Here is a 23,631-nt window from a genome sequence, read left to right as displayed (position 1 = left end):
TGATTATACAAACCTGTTTCTAACACCCAACGTCTCACTTATTTCATGGACAGCTACTAAATATGGAAGCGTCTCTCTGTAAACACAATAACATATTTAAAAAGATGTATGGATGAAACACAAATAGTCCTGTTCTTGGCAATGCAAGTTAAAAACTAACATGGCTCATACATTTAGACACCGCTCCGGTGGCCTAGTGATTAAAGTGTCTGCCCCGGATGCGGAAGGTGATGGGTTCGAACTCAGGCTGAGTCATACCAAAGACTTATTAAAATGTTACTAACACCTACCTTGCTTGGCGCTAAGCATTAAGAGGCTAGTGTTAGGACTGGTCGGCCTGGTATCAGGATAAAGTGACTGGGTGAGACATCATGCTACATGTCTGTGGCATGATGCCCAAGTGCTAGACATCACTTTACACTACCACGCTGCAGACATCGTAGCGATATGACTGGGAAATTGTTAAAGCTATGTTAAAAATCTAAATCACACACACACACATACATTTATTCTATAGACTGATGTAAACCACGTGTAAGTTCATGTGACTGTATTCACTGAAAGCATCCCTAACTATTTTTATGATTGTAAGACGAAGAACAGTGATGAGATAGGAACTTAACAAGAACGTGTAACTAAAAACGTTGAAAAATACAATATAGATCACAGTGACCTAACTAATGATACTCTTCTACTTAAAATCCATTACCTTTAATATCAATTTTCAAACAGTGGTAGGAAGTCATTATTTACCATATTTACTCGCTTATATGTTGAGTCCAACTGGAAACTTCAGAGACCCAGTTCTGCCAGGAGTAATGCACTGGAAGCGCTGGCCTCTACAGTTTGCTAGGAGTAATCAGTAGAACAAACAACATGGACCCTGATCTGCTGATGCATTAAACAAGTGTATAAAGTAATATTAACTGTCACAAGTAAACAGCATGCAGCATGAGAGACACATCCTAGTAGTTGGCACAGTGGACATATTCAATCTGAACACTTAAATGCTTTTTGTGGAAAATCCACTTTGGAAATGTTGCAATGGAAGGAACCAGTACAAAATGGGGAAAATTGACAGAATCAAATACTGAAGGAAGCAAAATAAATTAGTACCCTATTAAAAGCTTCATAATGAATTGTTGGAAGTACGCACAAAAGTCAACTAACAGAAAGTTTTATAAGTACAAACTTGAAATAAGAAGCATATAAATGGTTTGGACTAGAGGAAATCGTTCAGTCAGTGAGTGGCCATGGGGAATGACAATGATGATGCCTGAAAACTCTATGGATCAAAAATGTCCCAAAGTGACTTGCATGTGAATGTGTGATTTGGATTTTTAATGTAGCTTTAACAATTTTCCACTCATATTCCTATGATGTTTGCAGTATGGCAGTTTATAGTGATGTCTAGCACTGGGGCATCAGGTCGCAGACATGTAGCATGATGTCCCACCCAGTCACATTATCCTCACATCAAGTCGACCAGTCCTAACACTAACATCTAAATGTGGAACGAAACGCGAGGCAGCTGCTAGTAAGATTTTTATACGTCTCTGATATGATTTGGCTGGGGTTTCGAACCGGCGACCACATCCAACTCGGACGCTCTCACCACTTAGGACACCAGAGTGGTCCAAAACTGAGTTGCAACACAGTAACTACTTTTATTCCTTGTAGTTAAACCATTAAACCATAAGATCTGGCCAAGGTGGCAATGAATAACTGACTTCACCAACTGCAATGGCATACCATAGATGGGGAGTCATTGACTTCCAGTTGCTTCATAAAATAATGTGGTCTTCATTGACATGAGTAAGCTTAAAAAGTCTTGGTGAACCTTAAACTAGCTCTTTTATTTTGTATTTGAGGTAGCCATGATGGTTCAGTGGCTAGCATACTGCACACACCACCAGGAGGGTGTTGGTTTGAATCCCTTCCAGTATAAGTCTTGTTTGTCTACCATGGTGAAACTCTCAGCAAGGCAATTTACTTCAACTATCTCAGCACAATATAACCTTCAAGTGTTCATGTACTGTTTAAAAAACCATAATAATGTTGCCTCTGCCATAGCAAGTACACCAGTCTGAATAGGCATGTTCAGATTAGAATGTTAAATATTTACCTATTGCCATGCAAAGTGGTAAGTTACATTCAAAGTTCATATTATGCTCATACAACCAAAGCTGATCGTGGTTTCCATGTTGTTATATGGATGAGAGTGCATCACTCTCCCTCTAGATGGGATGGCAATCTCTTGCGCATTAATCTCCAAGATCCAAGCGTACCTGTGACATCTCATACCATAAGGAAAAATGGTATCAAAAGTCTGAATGTGCTGGTACTACTCCACAGCTGGGCAAATGAGGACAATGTAGGTTATATGCCTTTCTGCAATGTCATGACCTTTTCATCCAAGGTCTGCTGTACCAATCAGCTCACCACTAGTCTATATAGCATTACAATATTTCTTCCATAATTCACCACCCTCATCCAGTGGGCTTATCACTGAACAAAGTCTTTGCTAGATTGGACAAGTCTCTGTTAGTTTTGACAAGGCTTTGTTAGATTGGACAAGTCTTTGTTAGATTGGACAAGTCTTTGTTAGTTTGGACAAGGCTTTGTTAGTTTGGACAAGTCTTTGTTAGATTGGACAAGGCTTTGATCGAAGAAAAATTTACAATTGTTTAAGGGTTAGAGATGTGATAAACATTAAACATGGACTAATCACTGAAGAAATATGGCATAAATAAATCAAGTAGCCTAACATTGGACATGGACCAGAACCTAACACTTGAACACGTACCAGACTCTAGCATTGGACACGTACCAGACCTAGGTCCAAAACCCAATCCAATGATATTGCCCCTGAAATCATTGTTCAAAATTTAACAAGCATTTTTCCTTCACTTTAGTAACACAGGCAATATTAGCACACATTTCATGGGTCAATTTAGTCTATATTTGAAAAGCAATTAATGATGAATCATAAGAGTTGTGCTACTTTTGCTTATGGCAGCCACATTTTATATTCCACCAATCTCTTTTGCACAAACTACAAATGCCATAATATCAAGGTGCATTTGGATTGCTTCCAAAGTAACATTCCTGCACAGTCTTGATCAAACCTGACCCATCCAGTCTGATGAGAAATTCAAAAGTAGGTTTCCTACTTTGTTGTTATGGAAGCCAGAAACAACCACTTAAAAAAGCTTGAAGATTCATATTCGATGAACGCAAGAACATTTGATACATACCAGACCCTAACATTGGACACATACCAGACCAAGGTCCAAGACTTAATCCAAAGATATTGCCTGTGAAATTATGTTTCAAAATTGATCAAGCATTTTGTTTCTTCACTTTAGTAACATGGGCAATATTAGCATACTTTTCAAGGGTCAAATTTAGTTTACATTGGAAATTAATTATCAACCATAATAGCTGTGCCAGCTTTACTAATGGCAGCCATATTTGATATTTCATCAGCCCTGTTTGCACATGCCACAAAGAATGTGATATCACAGTGTATTTTAGCTACTTCCAAAGTAACTTTCTTGCACAATTTTGATTAAAACTGACTTGATGAAGAATTTGAAAGTAGCTTTCCGACTTTGCTGTGTGGTTAAACTGATTAAAAGAGTTCCAGGATTCATATTCGATGAACACAAGAAAACATATACTGAATTAATGGATTCAACTAAAATGTTTCAATTCTTGATATATAAATCAGATGCCCATGTAGGTAATGTAAATTATATTAACAAACTCTGAACCCTTCTATATTCCATTATCAGCATGTGTTAGAAATTTCTTCTTGTACATTATTTCCTCTTCATGAACATTTAGGCTAGAAATGAGATTATTTTATGTCACTTTCAACTAAGAAATGAACATAATTTTGTACGTCCGGCAAGATATTTAACAGTTAATTGTTAATCTAATTGTAGTGTACTATTCAGTGATTAGGTCTTACGAGCTAATGTTTCCTTTTGCTTTTCTCTTTGTTATATTTTTTAAAGCATTGGAGTGGGGTAATAATGGAAATGTTGAAATTAAATAAAAACAGTCTATTGTCTGTAGACTTGTAAGCTACCCAAATCTTATTATTTATATAGCATATCCATGGAAACATACCTCCCAAGTTTGATCTAATTGCCTCACCCATCTTGAAAATGAAATGAAACAGGTTTTCTACCTGGTTGCTATAGTAGCCACATCATTGCTAAGGAAGCCACCTGCAAGATAGTTCTCATTGAGCATATCGTAAGGCATTATCATACAGTAAGTTGGCTAATGGATTTTCAATAATTAGTTCAAAATAGTTAAGTTTAATGGAGGTTAGATGGATGGATGTTTTTGATGCTGAACGACGTTTGCCCATTGAAGAGTTGAAGCATGACATTTTTACCCAAAAATAAAACGTATAAACATACCAGTCATGCAGGATACTTACAAGCCTCTCTGGCAATTTGTGTGTTGGGAGAATGCACATCTTAAAATGATATCAAGGGTACAGAGATTTATTGCATCAAAAACTTCAAAATATTTTGGTGTGTTTTCAAAAGGTTTCAGCTTTTCCTGCAAGAAAAAAGTGTTTGCCATTGGAGAGAGAACATATAACAAATACACAAAACATAGATTACTTTTATAATTTAGTTCATCAAATACACAACCGTAGCTGTCTCTGTAAAAACAATTAGGCCTTAACATGCCAGGTATTGTGTTGGTCATGATGATAAATTATGGGTCTCACTACAGTCTAAATAGTTAAATCATGAACTTCATAATAAAATAGAGAATAATGATTACTTCACCATTAACAAGAGGCCAAGGTGGGCCTTACATCACTTACAGAGCATTACAAATTTACTATTTCAATAAGCAGGCTTATGTATTATAAGGATACAAAATTATGTAAACTACCTTCCAACTTTGACATTGTGTGAAGTTTACCTGTAAGATTTTAAAAAACATTTCAAAAGATGAAAGACATAATGCATAAATCTAGATCATATCCAATGAGAAGCAACATTACCTCATTAATACATGTAGATCTCTATTATTACAGAACCTACCTCTGAGACTATGACAATATAAATGTATTTACCAACCTTGAGTTAAAGTTAAATCAAAATTCAGTCTCCAGAGACAAGATCATTCATTCTAACGATTACATCAAAACTGCATAATCAATTTGTTGACATTTAAATGCAAGACAAAATCTATTTACGATTAAAATATTTGTTGCATCATTAGAAATTGACACATATGGTTTCAAGATGTTAAAATGGAAGGCGGGGGTGAGCAAACGTCTTGCCCGAGCCCAGCGTGCACCTTCTGCTATCAGCAAACCACGTCCTAACCATGGTAATAGATGTCTGTATGCACCGCCATATCCAGTTGGCTTGGGCTCTGAAGAGTTCAAGAGGATTTACTAATTAGTGTTGGTAAATAATGACTTAATTAAGATAACATATATTGTCAATATAATGCTTTCAGAAATATTATTTTATACTATCAACTAACCAAACTATCTAACTTCATGCTATAATACCTACCAAAATAAAGCCTGAAAGACAGACAGACAGAATGGGACATAAATACATACATACACACATGGGGGAAAGCATATAGCTGATATCAACTAACCAAACTATCTAACTTCATGCTATAATACCTACCAAAATAAAGCCTGAAAGACAGACAGACAGAATGGAACATACATACATACATACATACATACGTACATACATGGGGGAAAGCATATAGCTGATATCAACTAACCAAACTATCTAACTTCATCCTATTACAACTACCAAAATAAAGCTTGAAAGACAGATGGACAGAATGGCACATACATACATACATACATACATACATACATACATACTCACACACACACACATACATACATACATACATACATACATACATACATACATACATGCATGCATGCATGCATGCATGCATGCATACATACATACATACATACATACATACATACATACATACATACATACATATATGCATACATACATATATACATACATACATACAAATTGTTTTTTCAAGGTCAAATCGATAGGAAATTCTTAGTCTAGCGCATATCCTCCCTTAACTGGTTAATTAGGAGTCCAAAAGACTTATCACAAGAGCTTGAATATTTTGTATTGGCCAAAGATTAAAAGTGATGTTTCTAAATAATATACATCTTGTCACACTTGTCAAAGAGTAGGAAAATGCAAACAGAAGATACCTAAGCCTCATATATAACCTATTCGAAGAATCATTTATCATAATACTGATAAAAAAATGCAACCAATGCTTGCTGAAGATAATGTGTGCATCAGCAAGATTTCCACAGGCAATACCTTTGAGACAAATTACAACTACAATCATAGTAAAAGCATTGATAAAGTTTGTCACACTTTTTGGACTTCGGAAAAAGTCCAGTGAAATAAAGTGTCAAATGTTATGCCTGGAATTTCCCAACAACATATGTAGAAATTAGGTATCCAACAGTATATATCTTCTGCCTATCACCCTGAAAGTAAAAGGGACCTTATGTCAAAAACTTCATCATCTACAACAATACCTGGAAAGATCACTTGGAAACCATTCAAGCATTATTTGATTGACTTGGTGATGCAAATTAGACATTTTAGGTGCATTCTGCAATGCTTCTGTTATATTTTATGACATACTGTAGGACACGGTCAAGTTAAACCTGTAGAATTTAAGGTCAAGGCTACTTCTAAATTCCCAGAGGCTTTAATAGTGACTTTCCAAACAATTTGAAATTCAATCTCTACTTCGATTATTATATTCAGTGATCACTACCCCCTTATAGAACGAAACAAAGAAACAAAATCATAAATTGTTGAGGTGGAGTTTGATGTTGTTGGAATACAACATTAACATGAGGCACATCAAGGGAAAAGATAATCTAATTGCAGAGGAACTTTCACGTGTATAGAAGTTTTAGATTTTTCCTTCATGCATATTATGTATCATTTATAAGTTCATGTACCAATGTAGCTTTTCTATTAAAGTATCTGATGTGTGTTTTATTGGGTAAATATTTATTTTTCTTTATGACAGGAGGTGTTATGTATGCTTGATTTCTATCATGTGATTGAGCTTGGTACATAATTGAAGGTGTAAGTTTGGACCTTCCTGACTAATGTCATTTTATTAAAATATGTTTACTTATATTGAGTGTAGGACAAATTGTTATCGCCATGGAAAAGCCATGATATACCTGACCTTCGCCAAATAATTTATTAAAGTTTAAGTAAACGAACCTGAACTTATGAATTCGATGGAAATTACCATTGTATTATAAGTCAGGTTACACTCTATATACAAGGTTATTTATTACTGCTTTAACATCTGTCTGGTGTAATCAGTATTTTAGTTGTGTCCAATTAAAAATTTGGGAGAATTTATTTATTTAAATTATTCATTCGGAATACAAAGTGCACATTGGCATTAGGGTTAAATCACTAGTTTGCATTTACTGTGGATTTATTCGGGGATTTCCAGATTATATTATTGTGATACGCCAAGGCTTTTGGTACATTAGCACAGGTGAGGCTACTGGTATTCATTCATAACACCATTGGAATTTATTCCGAACACTCTGTACTTTTGGGTGTGTAATAAAAGATTTAAGACAATTTGGGATTTAATTTATAATATGAAAAAGACTGCTGATTGACTCTATGGTCCGCTTCCGACAATTATTACTTATGACCATATTCGAAAAGTTCTGAACAAAATGAAGAAAAAAACGTTAAAAAATTAACTATTATTGATGCGGCCGATGCCGTCCGAGTAATAAATGATCTCCATATCTATGCTAAAGCTGGCGAGACAAAATGAAATGACAAGCTTAAAAAAGAAACAAAAGGACATGCAGGATGCGAAAGAGACAATTAAACAAGGACATCAGAGCTGCAGAGGAATAATCAGTCTGAAAATTAAGAACAAACAAAAGCAACAGACAAAATGATAGCACAAGATTTCATTGATGATGACGATAGCTGACAATTATCTTCCTCAAAAATAAAAGAAGAAAAGGGGAAAGATAGATAGGAGAAAGAAATATTTCCAAAAATACACTGGTCTTAAACTTACCTGATGTCTTCAAAACTTGTTTCACGGTCGTGGGATGGCATACGAAGATCATGGGCTGAAAAGGTCCAAACCATAGCACGTAGTATCTACGATAGCGTCGTCCAAGTTCATGGAATAGATTTAGCAGCTCTTGTCCAGGCTTTGGAAACTGAATAGTTAAAGGTCACATCAAATACTCAAAAGAGAGCGTTATACATGAAACAAGTTGTCGATTAAAACACATTTTGTATTATTGACATCGACTCAAAGGTCAAGGGACGACGATAAAACATGTCAAAGAAGGAATTGTCTTAACTTCATAATGATTAATCCCAAGCTGAAAAAAATACATCAAGGAGTTTAGGAAATACTTAATCGTGTAAGCTTCAACATTAGTTATCCCAAGTATGAAGACAATACATTAAGAAACTGAGGAAATAAAATAAAAACAAATGGATAATAAAAAGTTGCAGCAAAATTTAGATGACTTATCTTGAACCTTCAAAGTCACATGGGTAAGTGCATCTGTCGCAGAATTAATTGTCTTGCTTTTTACTGAATAATACTATGTATCCATCAAGGATGATAGGAAATACAAGCAAACGAAAACCATCAACCGCTTGGCGCATTTTTTCTTTAAAGTACTGAACCGGTATTTGCATCTACGACTTGTGATCAAGTGGCACGTCCTGCGGCAAGCATGTAATACTGGTAGTCTCTGCAGTTTCTCTTGCTGCTTTGTTAATATCCTTGGCATGTTTATCTATTTTACAAATTGGACCGGGCTCTTCGGTCAAATTAATGGAATGAAAACTATAGTGATCCGCGCAAGCCTTTCACGAAATTCATATCCCACGAGTGGTCAGCGGCACAACAAGTCCAATGACTATTTGCAAGCCCATGCGAGTCAATTAAACGAAATATCATCAACATATTACAGTCGTCACGGATCAATTTAGGCACGAGTGCTTTCTGTGTCCACCTCGTCAAAATATGCTCACGGGATTGATTTGATTCGTCGATTGTGGAAAAGAAATCAATGGTGGACGATGACACTTTGTCAATCTACGCTTTCTTTAATTCCTGGAGAACATCATAATACGGTTGATCATTTCGATGACGGCTCAATCACGTACTACCAATTGCATGACAACCATCTTAAAATCATATCCAACAACGATTGTGTTTTCCTGAAGCAGCAGGACCAAGTTTTAGCGCGCAAACTGAGTTTGGAAACACGGAACTGGTTCTATCCCAAATATGCTTTAGACAGTGCTTAATGCAGAGAAATCAAAGACAGAAATTGTTTCTCAAAGCAAATGTGACTTCCCTTTTTTATGATGCCATTGAATAATTAAATTGTTGTATAAATCATTCATGTCTTCATATTGTGTGCGATGTATCAACGAACACTCGAACTGCACATCCAACTCTATTTTGGACCCGTAATGATATAGCCGTAATCAAGGGAACTTGTGTTCAATGTGGAGCAAGCAAATTCACGTTTATTAGACCTTCAGGGTCTATCAAAAAAGCCGTAAACGCGCAGGTTTAAAAAGCAGTCACCGGCGAAGATTACGATGCCACATTATCAAAATCACCAGGAACACCATGGAGCAGATATCCTGATGTAAAACATATACCTGGTTACACGTATTGCGTGCACGAGTCACGGCTTGATATACGACTTGATTCTAACAACCATCCAAAGTCTGGTGAGACACCTCAAAATCGTGTTGATTCTGCGTGTTACCAACATGGCCTTCTTTACAAAACATTAAATGATATCCGTGTGTGTCAATATGCTGAAGTGGATCTAATCTATGATTAAATGCTATTCCAGGACCAGGTTCCAGAGAACGAAAATCTAAATACATCATCAAAGGCGGTATGGAGGCCTTGATCGTTTTCGCGTACTTTGTTCTCGGATCATTATTCATTTCATTGCCTGTGGCCATACAAGTGTGCTGGTGAGATTCAAGCACTCAGTGGACTTTATTTACACGCATTCCCAATTGCTAATTCAACTGCAGGTTTGTACGTGTAAATCACAGACCCAAGAATAGGAGTAAACTCGGTGCATTCAGTAAATTGACATCGTAATTCATTCGTAGTTTGGCACTTATAAGGTAACCACAACGCACCAGGCACCGAAAAGGCTTCTGGATCCAGCGGATAATCGATTTGAGTATGGTAAATTTGTTCAGGGTATTCTAAATCAACTTGAATAAGATTTACAGTCGCCACTGCTGATGTAATCGCTTATGTGTTTTGTACGTCAATGTTTGTGGGATCAGTCAACTGAAACCCCTCGACGGGTAACGGGGGTGCATTATTGCCAAGCATAAAGGTTATTAAAATCAAGACACTTTATGTAACTGTTATGTAGAGGGGTTATACCCGTCTATGTTTGGGTTGGTTGCGCGCGCGTATCGATTACTTGCCATATAAATCCTCTTTAGAAGTGAAAGGATAGAGCAAGCTGATAAAAGCCATTATCCCAGGTGAACATTATAACAGCGATCCCTGGGTTAAATGTTTAAAATTTATTCAGTGTTTTTTTATTAACCTGCGTTAGAAACTCAATATTGCCAAATTTAAGTTCAACCTTGCGCAGCCGGTATTTTCGAGGCTAGTTTAGATTGAATATAACGCCGAAACAAATGCCCGTTGAAAACATGTTGCCAGAATTTTTCCATGTATCACTGTCCGTGGTGAAATACACTCTGGCATTGATATGTAACTCAATCCACTAACGATTGATGCGAAAAATGTACCTCAACTTGAGTACACCTGTCAAGCGTCCATCCTAATCATACATTGGTGTATGTTTCCAACGCCTCGAGAATCTTTTCAACTCCTTTGCCTATTTCATCATTGATAGCCTTGATATCTTTACGATTCAAAAATTCGATTCCACGGTGTTGCAATTTTAAATCCATCCTTGCCACGACTAACGAGCATAATTAAATGCGCCTTAACTCCATAGGTACCGCAGCACTGTAACACCGGTATAATTATAGCAATCACATTTGATAACAGTTGTGGAGCGTCTTTGCTTGGTTTGTATAAGTGTGAGACAATTTTCACGAAATGTTGTAATTCACTACTGCACTTTGGAAACTTAAAATCAAATACTTGAAATTGTTTTTCATTTTCAGGGGCGACATGTGTGATACGATGACTTTATCGTTCATCAACATACTCATCAGCCTCATTAGCAAAAGCATATGTAATACGAGGAAGGAGTGGTCTAAGGTCATTGCCCGGTGTGGGAGTGGGAGACAGGCCCCCCAGTCCTCCAAAAATGCCCCATACGGCTTGCGTCTCTGATTGCCTCTGTCAACTAAAATCCAGCTCCTGGCCTTCGCGAGTGGCTTAGATTTGAAGTCCGGCAGACTACGTTTTCCACTAACAGGAGAAGGGGTGAAGGCCGGCCACTGGCGCCTTAAAACCAGTTGCTTCGGGTAGATGGGACTCGTAAACCTTGGATGGTAGCTCATCTAGGAGAAGGAAAACTCCGATTCCAAACCTCTGCTGCCTTGTGGCTATACCCACTCATGGGAAAGGCTAAGGGAGTAAACCCCGACAGAAAATCCGGAGACGGAGTCCCTAAGGAGGTCTGACATTGACTTCAACGTCATTCCGGCAACTCCTGCGACGTCGTTGGTGCCAAGCTGTATCGGCATTCGTCGCTCCCTTGGGACCACCAGCTGCGTGGAGAGGGGGGATCTGCTGCATGGACAACAGCTGATTCTCCATACCACCCTGCCCGTGCTTCATAGCTCCACTGGAGTGGACACTCCAGCGCGGTCGTACAGCGTCGGCACAACACGTGAAGTAGCAGTTTACCGGTTCTAAGTCAAATCTCGATTGGCGTAGAGCTTGGTGCCAGGGGTTACTTCTGACGGCGGGAGAGATCACCAGGTCTCACTGGACAGCTACCGCCCGCCTCAAGCTGGGCAGCCCCCAGTCAGTAAGGTGCTGCCCACCATAGCCTGCCTGCTTCACTGGGTGCGTGGAGCTTAGAGAACCATCTCGACAAGTGGGCCACAAAACTCCGCACCAGGAAAGACTAAAAGAAGAAATAAGAAGACTCCAACTCTTCGTTTTGCAACCTGGAACATCAGGACCATGTGTCCTGGATTGACCGCTGACCTACAGCAGATCGACGATGCACGGAAGACTGCCGTCATTGACAGAGAACTCTCCCGACTGAACAATGACATCGCCTGCCACCAGGAGACCCGACTGGCTGACAGAGGCACCATCAGGGAAACCAATTACACGTTCTTTTGGCAGGGGAAGCCCACGGATGAACCTAGGCAGCATGGTGTAGGCTTTGCCGTCAAGAACACGTTAATTGCCTTCATTGAACCTCCATCATCAGGTACTGAGAGAACCCTTGCCCTCCGGCTGTCAACATCCTGTCAACATCCTTAGGCCCGGTCAACATCTTCAGCGTGTACGCTCCAACCCTCTGCTCCACCCACGAGGAGAAAGACAAGTTTTATGAGGTTCTGGATCAGGCAATATCCAGTATCCCCAACAATGAAGACCTTTACTTACTAGGAGACTTCAATGCTAGAGTGGGAGCTGACCATGAGGCTTGGTCCACCTGTCTCGGCTTTTACGGAAGGGGCAAGATCAACGAGAATGGTCAGCGACTGGTGGAGATGTGCTGCTCCCACAGCCTATGTGTGACCAACACTTTCTTCAAATGCAAGGAGATCCACCAGGTGTCGTGGAGACACCCAAGTTCACGCCACTGGCACCAGCAAGACCAGCTAGACCTCGTCATCACCAGGCGTGCAGAACTGGCCAGTGTCCTCCTCACCCGCAGCTACCACAGTGCCGATTGCGACACGGACCATTCCCTCGTTGCCAGCAAGGTGCGAATATTACACAAGAAGCTGCACCACGCCAAGAAGAAGGGTCACCCACGCATCAACACCTGCTGTGCAAGGAACCCAGAGAAAACACAACAGTTCATCAGCAAACGGAAGGAAGCCCTCACTAAAGTGACACCTGATGACACCATTGACTCCAAGTGGTCCCATATCCGTGACTCTGTGTACAATTCAGCCATCACAGCTTACGGGAAGAGGGAGCGAAAGAATGTCAACTGGTATGAGGCAAACTGGGAGGAGATGGAGCCCATGACTGAGGCAAAGAGGAAAGCCCTCCTGGCATGCAAGGCTGCACCTAGCCCCAGAACACTACAAGCCCTCAGGATTGCAAAGAACAACGCCCAGAAGACCGACCGCCGCTGTGCCAACACATACTGGCTGAACCTTTGCAACAGTATACAGACAGCTGCCGACACCGGGGATGCAAGAGGAATGTATGAGGGTATCAAGAACGCGACAGGCCCCCCACCCCCCGCTACAAAACCGCCCCCCTCAAATCTAAGACGGGCGAAGTCATCACAGACCAGGGGAAACAACTGCAGCGATGGGTTGAGTACTATCTCGAGCTATATGCCACCCAAAACAATGTCACTGGAACTGCCGTGGACGCCATTACAGACACGCCTGTCATGGAGGAGCTAGACACAAAGCTCACCCTGGAAGAGCTCGGAAAAGCCATCGATTGCCTTGCCTGTGGGAAGGCTCCTGGAAGCGACGGCATTCCGCCTGAAGTCCTCAAGAGCGGAAAATCAGCACTGCTCCAGCCCCTACACATACTCCTCTGCCTTTGCTGGGAACAGGGATACATCCCACATGACATGCGTGACGCCAACATCGTCACTTTGTACAAAAACAAAGGAGACCGTAGCGACTGCAACAACTACCGGGGTATCTCCCTCCTCAACATCGTCGAAAAGGCTTTCGCCTGTGTTGCCTTGGTGCGCTTGTAGATAATAGCCTCACGCGTCTACCCAGAGTCCCAGTGTGGATTTCGAGCCGGCAGGTCAACTGTAGACATGATCTACTCACTACGACAGCTGCAGGAGAAGTGTCGCGAGCAGCAGATGCCCCTCTACATTGCCTTCATAGACCTGACGAAGGCATTTGACCTGGTTAGTCGGAGTGGCCTCTTCAGACTCCTGCAGAAGATCGGCTGCCCCCCCCCACGTCTGCTTGCTGTCATCATGTCGTTCCACGTGAACATGCACAGCTCAGTGTGCTTCAATGGCGCAACATCTGAAGCATTCCCAGTCATCAACGGAGTCAAACAAGGCTGTGTCCTTGCTCCGACGCTCTTTGTCATCTTCTTCTACATGATTCTCCAGTACGCATTCAAGGACTGCAGCGAGGGAGTGTACATCCATAACAAGGCTGTCGCCAAGCTCTTCAACATCGCCCGTCTCCGTGCTAAGACTAAAGTCACAGAGGTACTCATCCGTGAATTCCTCTTCGACGACGATGCAGCCTTGACATCACACACGGAAGATGGACTTCAGCAGCTGGTATGCCGCCTCTCCCATGCTTGTAAGGAATTTGGAATGACCATCAGTTTGAAGAAAACGAACGTCATGGCGCAGGACGCAGACTCCCCTCCCTCTGTCACCATCGATGGGTACAACTTGGAAGTTATCGAGAACTTCACATACCTCGGGTCTAACATCTCCAGCTCACTCTCCATTGATTCTGAGGTAAACGGCAGGACTGCCAAGGCAGCAGCAGTGATGGCCAGACTTAACCAGAGAGTCTGGAACAACCTCAACCTCACCGAGAAGACCAAACTGCGTGTCTATCAAGCCTGTGTGCTCAGCTCACTTCTCTACAGCAGCGAAACATGGACCACCTATGCAAGACACGAGAGGAAACTCAACAGCTTCCACCTGAGATGTCTGAGGCGCATTCTGCACATCCAGTGGCAGGACAAAGTACCCAACACAGAGGTTCTAGAGCGCACCAACATGAACAGAATATTCTCCATTCTCAACGAGAGGCGCCTTCGCTGGCTTGGCCATGTCAAGAGAATGGACGCAGTCCGCATTCCCAAGGACCTGTTATATGGGGAGTTAGCAGAAGGTGCACGACTAACTGGACGACCACATCTGCGCTACAAAGATGTTTGCAAGAAGAATATGAATACGGCAAACATCAATGTCAACGACTGGGAGAGCTGTGCAAACAACCGTTCCAGCTGGCGTCTAGCTGTCAGGCAGGGAGTTCAAAACGCAGAGGAAGAGAGAAAAATAAAAGAAGCTGAAAAGAGAGCTAGAAAGAAGGATAAACAAAAGCTTACTTTGGAACTACGCCATCGTCTCCCGTAGACGGACGGATGCCAAGAGAGACGAGGAAGGAAAGACGGTTTGTACATCCTCAAACACACCTAATAATCCAAGTTTGTAAACTTATTGCACCTCTTGGTATTCGCATATCATGCTCACATGCAAATTGCTTCAGTTGTTGTAACTTTGATGTATTAGCAACCACTGTTGCATTAGCATCTGGTGGGACAAGTGTATCCAGTGCAACTATGGGTCGCTATAAGTCAAGTACATGTATATCCGGTTTTCGCATACGGTATAATATTCGTACACCACGCTGCTGTGCAATCTGTTTTACTGATGCACAGTTGGCACGCTTGTATAAAGAAAAACTGTATTTAACTGAAAAATCCATCAATACCTTGTTTTATAATATTTGTACTTTACCAAGATCAGAAACTGCAATCGCTTAATCCTAGCTATTATTTCATTTATTTATGTGTCTCTTTTTGGGTGTTTGTGCACAGGTCAGGTGTATTTGTGCAATAACAGTTCAGCGAATCTCTGACGACTCGAACGATAATATTCACGAACAGATCCACATGGACTGCAAAACTGATTATGTGATTTGATATTAATACCACATTTGAGAATGTTCGAGCAACTGTGCCAACACGATATGCGAGAAAACGTAACATAAAGGAGTCATAATGGCATGTTCTGCTGCACATTTCATATTTACCTATGCATACATCTTTACATTTCTTGCGTCCAATGCCATTTAACTTTTATATATGTAAAAGTTTATTTAACTGGACGTGAACACAGTAGATATTTCTAGTTATTGCAGTTTATCTCTTTATAAGCATCCGGTGGCATTTTATACAAAAACCCATGGAATCCGCCCAAAGTAACGTGAAATTGTGAATCAGCCCTTTTCAAATAATTGATTATACCAGTTTCAAGGTTCTCCTCTTTAAATTCCATTGCGGCATTAGATAAAATACTTTCAGTCAGAAAGGAGTCGACGCAAATGAACTCGAACGAATGATCACTGAGTAGTACACGAATTAGATTATACGCGCCATACGTTGCATCTGTGTATGCAGTCAAACGTAGTGTAAATTCCTACATCGTTTTGTTTCTGCTTCTATCTGATTATTGTTGTTGATAATTTCCTTAAGAGCTCGTGCTGCTCTACTTTTGAATCCTGATATCATTTTGTAAAATATGCAATTATTATAACAATACCCAAAACATTTCTTTGTGGATCTTCATTACTGCAAGATTATAAAATCATCCAAGTATTCACTCGACTCAGATTAGTCTACGTCATGGGCATCATTTTTTCTATCACAATATCAATTAACATTTTTACCTTCTTCTGCTTATAAGCTTGACTAAGCCTGCATCACTGCTGTGCTGCTTTATTAATTATTCCGAAGCTAATTAATTTATCAATATGTTTCGGCTTTGTCTCTGAAAGCTTGTATAACAGATTTGAGCCTCTTCGATAGTTCTGTATGATGCATTTAAACAGAACAGTGATTTACGTTTTTCCACATCTTTTATATTCAAGTGGTTGGAAAAAAAAACGATGACATTATTTGAGATCTCTATAAATTGTCTCAAAATATTATACGTGTTAATCCGAGAATTTTTCTAGATTGTCTATATGTTACGATAATTCTTCCATATAATAGGAGATATCTACGTCCGAACTGTGCTTTTTGAATTAGTTCTGAAATTACTGGTACGCGACTAATTGTAAGCTGTTCCATTTGAAGTTTCTAACGGTCAAGATAAGGTGTATCAGTTACGATTCCAATGTAACCCCATATGAGACCAAAGCATGCCAAACGACATACTAGGAAGCTCAGAGGTCATTGGAAGTCAGATGCGTCTCAAAGATTAGCGTGCCACATATCTGTAATTGACATCAACTTTACATAATTATATTCAGTTTCGTTTTCATATTTCACCAACTCTGACGGTCATGTCTCCATAATTATTTTCTTCTCCAGTACTTGCCCGCAAACCAGCAATATTGTGTTTGAATGCAAGGTTGTGTTACCGATTGAGCTACTGCCTGTGTTAATACAAATAAATGAAAACCTCGCATTTAAAGTTAAACATTGTATTGGAAGGCATGCAAGTACATCCTCCCAGTAAAAGACAATTCTGAATTACGCCATTTTGAATTACTATCTCATAACATTATTGATGCATATCCAAGCATCGTCGAGTGTCATGGAAAGCATATATGAAATATTAAATTTAGTCTACTGAATATTTGCAGAGTGATCGCCTGTAATTAATTCAGATATTTATCGACATAGCAAAAACAGATTTAGTTCCTACCGGTATAGATGCAAGCTTGTATTAATTTCGATTTGAGTTTAAAGCACGCCGAATATTAAGACAACGCTTGATGAAATGATGAAATCAAAACGTATTATTTCTCATTGAGCTACACATGTAAAATAAACTATTCCGACCATTATCTGTACATGTATGAACTGGTTATTTTTATCACAGCAGATAGCTTATTATAAGACGGAATGTCGATCTAGCCAGTCCCTGTTTCGGTTGCGTATAATCACGCCTCTGTTAGGTGTTTAGGCTCGAAAAAACAGTAACATAGAAAGAGTGAAAACAACAAGCTTTTTAAAATTTAACAAATAATTTATTTCCTGGAAAAATTCTGTAAAAATGAAAAAAGGAGAAAAACTTACGGTTTCAAGAATCAAATCCAAAAATAATCTAAGAATAAGCCACGAATTATTTGGCAAAAGTCCTAGTAATAAATGTTCTAATAATTTCAAGTTCGAATCCTGATGGAAAATCCAAGATGGATGACGATGACGTATGATGTGGTCATTACTGTGCTTATATACAGTTCCTGTAGAAATACAAATAATGGCATTCCGGTATTGGAAATCCGAATTACATTTTAAAGCAATGTCTTTTCAAAATTTATGTGCGAGCACTCCTCAAAATATTTCCAGAGAAAAAACAAATAATCCTTTTGAAATCCAACTGATCTGAAGAAAATTATAGCTCAAGATCTTACAACAAAATAACTTGACATCAGTATTAAAAGCCCCAAACTGAGAAATTTCTCTCTAAAACAAAGGTTATATTGTATTGTAAGACGCAGTTTCGAAATTCCCCAAGTTAAGAAATCAGAAAGGGGAGGGGGTCACGTGATCATGTTTATATCACGTACACAGAATATGGCCTTGATTAGGCCAACAATTTTCTCAAAGAAATAAATTTTAAAAAGTTGTTTACATTTTAAACCGTGTAGGCTCATCAGGACCTTGGAAACAACCAATCATTTTAAAATAAAATAGAACTTGTTTACAAAGGTAACAACAAATTCTGAAACAAGGTCAGAATTTAGATCAACACCTGGTGTTTATAAACTAACAGTCAAGGTCAAACAATTTTCTGAAAAAGCATCATCTCTTGTGAATAAATTTACATTATAATAGCATATAATAGAATAAAAAATGTAAAACTGACAAACAATTAAATTAAAACAAATATGAATTAAGTCAGATATACGTAACACTTCATACAACACCAAGTACGTATCTACGTTTGGCCACTTAATTTTTTATGGATTATTAAATCCACGTGTTAAGCATACCATGTGGCTTTTATGATAAAATGAGGAAACGTCAAGAGACTGTGACGCATATAAAAACTGAAATGGCAAAATCCACAATATCACTCTATTGACCAAATATTATATTTTGGGCTACACGGAGAGCGCTAGATGTGGCGGGCCCTCTGTGTGGTGGCGGTCATAGCCCAGAATTTCAAGCACTTGAGCTTCATTATATATGTAAGTAAGGCTAAAGAATGTATGAATTGACCACAGAGAAGCTATGCCATCATAGCAGTAACTTTTATATGCATTTGTATTATGTTTATTTCTATATATAATCTATACTGAAGTCACTAAAAGTGGCCTGCTGCAACAATCATGGAGTATGTTATTATTTCTTCCCTGACGCCGAACTCTAAACACGCTCACCTTGCAGTATCATTCCTGATTCAATTATCTCTCTCCTCAGTCTTGCTGTCCCTCGGGCCGTCTTGCAGTCCCTCGGGCTATAAACAAACACCTAGCCATAAAGTATATATTAGGGTATTTACTTTCGTTTCTTCTTCCATTTCGTTCAATCCAGAAGCAATCCAAACCACTCAAATCTCTAAATCTACATCGACCATAACTTGGCATTACTGGAAACTATTTGTTAAATTAAATCTGAGCTTGAACGTTCCTATTGTGAGAATAATTTTCGGTTCGATTATATCCGACTAGAGCTGATAATCCACTAACTCGTAACCAAATTTCACTTCTGTCATCATTTTTTGTGAACGTGTAGGGACAAGCCCAAGTCATTTTCTGCACTATTTATATTATTTGCAGCAAAACCTATTGAAAAAACAAGGTCCAACATCAACTGAACATCAACTGAACATAAAGAAGGAGGAGTATATATTAGAGTCACCCAGGGTCAACCAGAGTCTTACTGACGTTAAGGTTACCAAGCTTTGTATGTGTCTCAAACTCAAGTTACACAAGGCTGTGCCTCGCTGACTGATACTACAATTCCAATTTGAAATAAGCATTTAATTCTTTTTTCATTAATTACCATATAGGTAAAAATGTAAAAGTCTGGCGACCACAATGTAGCACAAACGATGGAAGTTGAAGTAGGATGGAATGAAAGTTTGAGTAGTAAATCAGTGCCATATGTTGTCATAACTGGACCTTACAGTACATTCAGATTACCTCGGCTATTTCTGCGAGACACACATATGCCTCAGATGCATGTCCGTAAAGTAATTTGAAGAAAGATCATAGATTTTTTTAGCACGAAATTTGTTCTCACAAAAAAACATAATCTATTCTGACCAGTGACCGAGAAGTTCCTTATAAAAAAAATTAGTTCGGTACATTCTCAACTTCTTGGTCAATGCTTGTGTCGTAAATAACCGAAGATGTCCTTATGTCATATATCGGCATTCGTTCGAATGATACACATTCTGGGTCTCTGGGTCAGTCTCTGTTTCGAGAATAGCCACGGTAGACTGAATATCAGTTATTGGCACACCAATCCGAACATCCTAGACCTTTTCCACCGCAAGATACCAAAAACCTTGGATGCCAATAACGTCAATTTTGAACTGCCCTCAAACCCTAAGTTGTTACGTCACGGTTACTTCAAAACGTCACAACGAACATATTATGTGTCATCACACTCGGAACGTTGTTATGTATTTTTAATTTGTATTGTTTGCTAGTTATTTTTTTTACTATTTTTATTTCAATACATGTCATTGATAATGTGACATTGTATGTTTGACTTGACCTTGTCCAAAAATCAAGTTCATTGTCTTCCTGACCTGAATTATTGATTTTGTAGTAAACATGTCCATCTCAGTCTGCTTGGGTCGACACCTAGTACAGTCAATTACGGACTGAAATCAACTCTTTGTTAATATGAGTGTGTGTTGGGCCCAGTCCCACTCATGAAAGCCCTTCATTCAGGTCGTTAGAGATATATAGTCCTACGACCTGATGGCTAAATTAGCAGTGCTCCTTGAGCACATAAACGCCTGTGGGATGTGGCACTAATTCCTTTCCCCAGGAAAATTTAGCATCCCGCTGTGCGGGAATGAACCCGTCGCACATGCCCTTCTGGGCGCATGCCACGTAAATCCAAGTTATCAATCAATAAATCTCAGCCTGAGTCTAGAACTTAGGAGATGAATTGCCAGGTCTATCTGTTGTTTACTACCTATCTGATGTAACAATTTTATTGATACATTTCTAATAATAACTAAAATTTTATTTTTTAAACACTAAGAAGTTTGTAGAAGGTTATTTTCCACTAAGTAATATGTTTGCTTTAAAAAATGTTAATTGTGACGTGATATCAAGTGGAAGACTATACAATTTTGTTACTGAAAGAATAATTAATTCTTGCTTTAAGATCGAGCAGAATCAATCGTATTAGTGTTGTTTCCAGAAATCCATCTGGGCTGGAATTGTATTTGCTCAGATTATTTAATTCAAGTGATTTTTCTCTGGAAATACGAAGTGTTCATTAAAAAAAATCGTATTCTTGGACAGAGACATCCACTGGGATTTATAGTGAATTCAAACCCAGAATTACATTACTGTGATTCAACACAAGACTATTAGTAAGTCACCACTAGAAAGGCCTACACAGACACATCAACACCAGTGTTGGATCTAATTTGAATTTCTGCTAAATTTTATTCAGGATTTTAATTATTAGGAGTAGTTAAGTGGGATACCCTAGAATCAATGGGAATTACCATTACAGAGACCCCTGGGACACTCTAGCCTCAATGGAAATTTAACATGGAGAAAAATCGTGGGACACTCTAGCCTCAAGGGAAATTTAACATGGAGAAAAATCGTGGGACACTCTAGATTCAAGGGGAATTGAACATGGGAAAAAGTCTTGGGTCACTCTACCCTCAAGGGGAATTGAACATGGGAATAGATAGTGGGACTGTATAGCCTCAAGGGGAAATTAACATGGGAAATGGAATAGGGTTGGGACCCTATTTTAATACGGTCCCGACCTGATGGGTCTATGGAAATGGAACAGGGGAGAGGGATATAAAACACACACACACACACACACACGAATTTAACATGGTGGGCCTGTCTAGGGACAATGATGGTAGAGGGCCAAACACAACGGAGACAGAGACATACATACAGTAGTACAAGCGTGAGATTTATATATAAAGCATTACCAAGACCTGAAATCTTGATGGGGTGTTCAAAAATTTGCATAATTGTAATGATGCTATAAATAGCTATAATCAAGGAAATGCTCAACGACAAAATGGATGTGACTAAAAGTAACATTAAAATGACGAAATTGTCCCAGAACTTAAAGGAAAATAAACATATTCCCGAAAATTAAGTTACAATGGTTTAAACTAAAATGGATAAAATTAGTAACTACTTACAATATCAACTTCTGTGACGATCGTGGATAAATACCTATGTATCTATAATCAGCTGAAATTCCTATGAAATCCCACTATCTATTTATAGCTCCAACTTGTGGGTTTTTCCTTTGGAAAATCCCACCATCTTTTTATAGCCTCAGCTTGAGTGACGTTCCTGTTTATGAATTCTAGTATATATGTATAGCTACAAAATGTGGAAATCCCCAAGTCGATATTTATAGTCTCAAAATTTCCAGCGTCAGTGACGTCACTGTACTGAACACTAGGGGATAAATGGCAACAGTGTTGCAAGTGGCTGACCTGAATACGCGCTACTGTAGGTAGGTAGGTAGAGTGTATCTGATAGGGATAAAGTGAGTTTTATAGGGACAAACAGAGACCTACACACACACACACAGACACACACACACACACACACACACACAACATACGCGCGCAGACACACTCACACACACACACACAAACAGAGGGAAGAGGAAAAACAAACCCCAAATATACTATCCACACTCGGGAGGAAGAAAAAAAAACAACCAAATATACGATCTACACAACGTACGCGAACACACACACATACACACACACACACACACACAGAGGGAAGAGGAAAAAACAAACCCCAAATATACTATCAACACAGAAGGGAGACAATACAAACCCCAAATAAACTATCCACACAAACGTACGCGAACGCATACAAACCCCAAATATACTATCAACACAGAAGGAGATAATACAAACCCCAAATAAACTATCCACACAAACGTACGCGAACGCATACAAACCCAGAATATACTATCCACACAACGTCGCTAACGCATACAAACTCCAAATATGCTATCCACACTCGGGAGGAAGAAGAAAAAACAACCAAATATACGATCTACACAACGTACGCGAACACACACACACACACACACACACACACACAGAGGGAAGAGGAAAAAACAAACCACAAATATACTATCAACACAGAAGGGAGATAATACAAACCCCAAATAAACTATCCACACAAACGTACGCGAACGCATACAAACCCCAAATATACTATCAACACAGAAGGGAGATAATACAAACCCCAAATAAACTATCCACACAAACGTACGCGAACGCATACAAACCCCAAATATACTATCAACACAGAAGGGAGATAATACAAACCCCAAATAAACTATCCACACAAACGTACGCGAACGCATACAAACCCCAAATATACTATCAACACAGAAGGGAGATAATACAAACCCCAAATAAACTATCCACACAAACGTACGCGAACGCATACAAACCCCAAATATACTATCAACACAGAAGGA

At 39.2% G+C, this 23,631-nt stretch overlaps 1 protein-coding gene across 2 annotated transcripts in view; it reads right to left on the bottom strand.

The window, feature by feature from the left end:
* LOC149781816 (cytochrome P450 4F6-like) overlaps positions 1 to 23,631 on the bottom strand; it is a 72,251-nt gene that overhangs the window by 25,426 nt on the left and 23,194 nt on the right. Inside the window, exons 2-5 of one of the 2 annotated variants that reach the window (XM_089935988.1) lie at positions 8,143 to 8,290; positions 5,234 to 5,415; positions 4,457 to 4,581; positions 14 to 76 (exon numbers count right to left, since the gene is read on the bottom strand). In XM_089935988.1, coding sequence (XP_089792114.1) covers positions 14 to 76; positions 4,457 to 4,581; positions 5,234 to 5,415; positions 8,143 to 8,290 — 518 coding nt within the window. The remainder of the gene's footprint in view (positions 1 to 13; positions 77 to 4,456; positions 4,582 to 5,233; positions 5,416 to 8,142; positions 8,291 to 23,631) is intronic. The other variant, XM_089935989.1, reaches the window with a different exon arrangement.

The sequence above is a fragment of the Sinohyriopsis cumingii genome, chromosome 15 (genome assembly GCF_028554795.1).
Source record: "Sinohyriopsis cumingii isolate HCF-2022 chromosome 15, ASM2855479v2, whole genome shotgun sequence".
Classification (NCBI taxonomy): domain Eukaryota; kingdom Metazoa; phylum Mollusca; class Bivalvia; order Unionida; family Unionidae; genus Sinohyriopsis; species Sinohyriopsis cumingii.
This window is presented reverse-complemented; position numbering and strand designations above follow the sequence as displayed.